This window comes from Sinocyclocheilus rhinocerous, unplaced genomic scaffold (genome assembly GCF_001515625.1).
Source record: "Sinocyclocheilus rhinocerous isolate Xijiao unplaced genomic scaffold, SAMN03320098_v1.1 scaffold1858, whole genome shotgun sequence".
Classification (NCBI taxonomy): Eukaryota; Metazoa; Chordata; class Actinopteri; order Cypriniformes; family Cyprinidae; genus Sinocyclocheilus; species Sinocyclocheilus rhinocerous.
In genome coordinates, this window is record NW_015647052.1 from 999,075 (window position 1) to 1,003,334 (window position 4,260).

Consider the following 4,260-nt stretch of genomic DNA (forward strand, 5'->3'; position numbering starts at 1 on the left):
ATCTAACTTTTCTGCTAGTGCATGCTACTTTCCTTCCAAAAATTGTGGTGTTTTTAGATTAGCACCATTCTGTCAGTGATATGTTTTAGATCAAATAAACTGCCACAAGTTAAATACTGCCTGTTCAAAATTAAGCTCAAAGTCAGCACTTAATGTGCAGAGAGCTCCAGTATAACTATGACGATACGGGAGTCATATACAGTTGAATGATTGAACAATTGTTTTTCAAGTCAGGTCTACTGTAAATCTAATGTACTTGCAAAATGAAACATGTCATTGAGCTTAATCTCATCCTTACAACTAGACAGAAGACATTTTTTTATGTCAGGCAGTATGTTCACAAGACAGTCTGCAAATACAGTTTTGCCTTATGTTAATTGATATGAAGAAACTGTGATGAAACTTTTACAGGCAGTTTTGAAAGCTGTTTTTAATTAGGAATTAAAAAAAGAAGCATCAGTAGTGAGAAAACATTTTCATACAAGACTTACACAACCGAATATTTACTATGCGACAAAACAGAAGCTGTGGCTTTTTGTGAAGACGTTCATGGATATGGGGATTTCCACTCTGGTTTCCTGTAAGCATCTTGGCCTGGAGTGGCTTTATACGAACTCAAATCCATAACATGCTTCTTTACCAGATAGACAGTTACTGCTCCTACACCTGTTTTATCGTGCCTTACTGTTGCATGTGTGGTCCTGTCACATTGTCTGCAAAGACTTCAGTGGTTTAGGTGATAAGGTAGCTGAGTTCAGTTTCACACCATTCATCCACAGTTACAACTCACAGCCTCATGCAACTGAGCCAAGAGTATGACTTTCAAATAAATATAAAAGGTAAAGACAAAGCCAATATACTGTACATTATAGATAAACATTAGACTCTTTCCACAATTAGGGTCGATTCACTCATTTCTCATAAATTAATACATTTTTGTTTTAGATTTTCTTTTCTGTCTTTTTTAAGAGAAAAGGGTATGAATTAGCTTACTTTGGTTTCCCTGGTGCTTTAGAAAAGGTCCAAATGAGGTTACTTCTCGGGTCTTCATCTACATATTACATTTTTGGTCATTTAGTTAAATTAGTTTAAAATTAAAAATAGTTCAAAATGTGATTTGTGTCTCTAATACTCTAATAAAAACAGCACAAGACAAATGTAATCTGGATTTGTGTTAACATTAACATGACAAAACACATTTCTGCTTAAAAAACAGAGCATAAATTAGACTGTACAAGCTACGGTGGATAGGTGCCCTCACTGTTCATCTTTTCAGAGCACTTGTACAGTCATTTTTATTTGCAAGATAAGCCTATACAGCATTTCCACTCCTGTTAGATTCAATTGCTGATAAATCAAACAATACAAGACGGGAATTCTCTAGAATCATTCGTTTTTTCTTGAGTGTTTTAATTTGGATATTTCGCTGCTCACTTGCTCATCTTCTGTCTCTTTGCTTGACAGTAGCGTAAAGGACCTTCTCTGAGCTGACAAGTTCTGATGCAGAGCCATTTACAGCATCGTTATTTAGAAGAACTGATTAGGGAGTAGATTAAAAAAAAAACATCATGAGAAAAATGTCTCACGAAAGAGAGCGATTGTGTCACATGATGTACAGTATATGTGAAACAGTTCAAAATTCTGTAATACAACATAACTGACATAATAAAATTACCTTCATTGTCATGGCAGTTGTGTGACTTAAAAACAACTGATGCATAGGTTATTTCAGCATTTTTTTCTCCTGAAAGAGCAAGGAAAATTATTAATAATGTAAGTTACTATTTAGTAATTAAAGCATTTCTTGAGATTACTCAATCACAAAATATCCAGACTCATTCTAGACCACAGCAGGCATTAGTTTATATAACAATATAGTTTATAATGAGAAGTAAGATTTACCATCCACATCATGGCAGTTGTGTGATCTGTGGTTGACTGATTCATTGACTGTTTGTCCTTAGAAATGAGAAGATTCTTTTTTTTTTTTTTTTACAGTTATTAACAAAACGATATGGAGACTTAAGGCACACTTTCTCACGTGTCTTGGCAGAATAACCAAAGATGTATAGTTCTGATCAGTTTCTGAAGGTTACATTGATGTATGTTGCGGTTCAGCAGTGGAATGAATTAAATAAGTTTCTGAAAGAGCAGCTCAAAGAATTCATTTAGAAGTTTTTTTTTTCATGTGCTCTTTTAAAATGCCACTTGTTTTAACAGGCTTCTCAGTTAACCATTCCAGAAAGACTTGATCACATATGCATTGATTAAACATTACATATAATTACTTTCACCAGCATTTATAACTAGCTTAGCATATTTATTTACATTTATACTGTTTGCTTTAACATCATAGCAGTAGTCAGACTCACGTTTTGTCCATGTATAGTAAACACACACAGAGATCAGACAGAGCAGCAGAAATCCTCCTCCTCCTCCTGCAGCTATGAGCTGCCAGTTACTGAGCAGTGAAAACTCGACAGCAGCCAGACCTGATCAAAATCATAAAGATGACTGAGATATAAGCCAGCATAAATTCATCCACTTCATAACACTATATCAGGTTTATACTGCCGATAATCTATTAATGTCCTTGTAAAGAGGTATAATTCACATACTCACTGATTTCTATCTCTTTATAGCCCAGAGAACAGTTGAAGTCTCTGTACAGTTGACAGCGGTAGAGACCCAGATCAGAGAGCCGCACATCTCTAATCAGGATGGAGAAGTTTTCAGAGGCAGCAGCATCACGGAATCCATTAATTCTATTGTGTCTGTTATTCCAGAAGCTTATCTGACCATTTACTATGATCTCTAAAATGTAGTCAACTGTTTCATTAATCTGAGTCCACACAGCACTTGAATTCATGGTCAGGTCTGATCCAAAGAGAGCTGGTTCAAAAAGGCACGGCAGCAGGACTTTAGATTGCAGTTCTGTGGTTAAATAGATTTTTGTAATGAGCTTTTCTTTAATACACAAACCATGACCTGTGTGAAGAATTGGACATAGACAAGAGCTTGATGAAGTAGAAAGAAAAAAAAATTAATACATGATGCAATTAAAACAATATAGGTTACAGTACAGAAAATAAACATAAGAAAATGTATAAATAACATCATTTTCACTGAAGCATTCAGAGAATTTACTGACCTCTGCCATACACAAGACAGCAGCAGCAGCACAACATCCACACAGAAGAGAAATACAGTCCAAACAGCTTCATGGTCTCATCTGATCACTGAAGCTGCAACAGAAAAGAACAACAACACTGAGTTCAAGGCAGTGAGGTGAGAATTTGTTGAGCATGTCACTTCCTGAAAAAGCTGAAAAAAAATAGGCTACTTTGTAAAACCACAGTGAACAATTGGTTTATGGAAAACAATTTTCTTTCTCTTTCTTTCTTTCTTTCTTTCTTTCTTAATAATTTAAAACAAAGCAAACAACAAAAATACTTAGGTATAATGCTGTTCAAGAAGTTTATGCATTTTACCATGGTTTTCAATCTTCATTTCACAAAAACCACCTCATACCAGCAGTCAAAGAGTGATGTTTATCTACTTCAGGACCTGGATGCCTTGCCATTAAAGGAACTATGATTCTGTTCTCTATGCAGGAGAAAGTAAAGCTGTCTGTGTACTGCAGCTGAAGCACAGCTGACTCATGCAGCAAGACAATGATCTGAAACCTATTAACAGGTCTCAGGCCTCAGAATGGTTTGAAAACAAGACACATTATGTTTTGGAAACCACACTTAAACCCCACTGAAATGCAATGGCAAACCTGAAACATGCAGTTCATGTTTAAAAGCCTACACGTCACTGAGTTGGAGTGAGCCACCGCAGCTTGAAACACGCATACATTTTTTTTTTTTTTTTTAGGAGAAAAGGGTATGAATTAGCTTACGTTGGTTTCCTGGTGATTTAGAAAAGGTCCAAATGAGGTTGCTTCTTGGGTCTTTATCTACATATTACATTTTTGGTCATTTAGTTAAATTAGTTTAAACTTAACAATAGTTGAAAAGATACAAAAAACACATCACAAGGATTTGTGTTAACATTAACATGACAAAACAAATTTCTGCTTAAAAACAGAGCATAAATTAGACTGTACAAGCTACGGTGGATTGGTGCCCTCACTGTTCATCTTTTCAGAGCACTTGTACAGTCATTTTTATTTGCAAGATGAGCCAGCATTTAAACACATAAATAACTACTGGAAATGTTTGTTTGCAGTTATTGCTGCTAATTAGGTTGTAACCA

The 4,260-nt window shown here is 35.3% G+C and overlaps 1 protein-coding gene across 2 annotated transcripts; it reads right to left on the reverse strand.

Annotated features, from left to right (window-relative positions):
- Positions 1-416: 416 nt before the first annotated feature.
- On the reverse strand, positions 417-3,256 carry LOC107708628 (uncharacterized). 2 transcript variants are annotated; one of them, XM_016512906.1, is made up of 6 exons: positions 3,152-3,256; positions 2,623-2,988; positions 2,373-2,492; positions 1,903-1,959; positions 1,676-1,744; positions 417-1,536 (listed from the first exon to the last, which is right to left on the reverse strand). In XM_016512906.1, the coding sequence occupies exons 1-6, from the start codon at positions 3,222-3,224 to the stop codon at positions 1,439-1,441; spliced, it is 783 nt and encodes a 260-aa protein (XP_016368392.1). In that variant the 5' UTR covers positions 3,225-3,256; the 3' UTR covers positions 417-1,438. The 2 variants fall into 2 exon arrangements, with proteins under 2 accessions (XP_016368392.1, XP_016368393.1); XM_016512907.1 differs by having other exon boundaries at positions 2,623-3,017; positions 3,152-3,219.
- Positions 3,257-4,260: the final 1,004 nt, after the last annotated feature.

What these genes read in the sequence shown, in the direction of transcription:
- LOC107708628 (XM_016512906.1), bottom strand. Translation starts at nt 3,224, where the DNA reads ATGAAGCTGTTTGGACTGTATTTCTCTTCTGTGTGGATGTTGTGCTGC. An exon ending in CTGTCTTGTGTATGGCAGAG is followed by an intron (nt 2,989 to 3,151) that starts GTCAGTAAATTC and finishes TTCTTCACACAG; the next exon opens with GTCATGGTTTGTGTATTAAA. An exon ending in CTATAAAGAGATAGAAATCA is followed by an intron (nt 2,493 to 2,622) that starts GTGAGTATGTGA and finishes GATTTTGATCAG; the next exon opens with GTCTGGCTGCTGTCGAGTTT.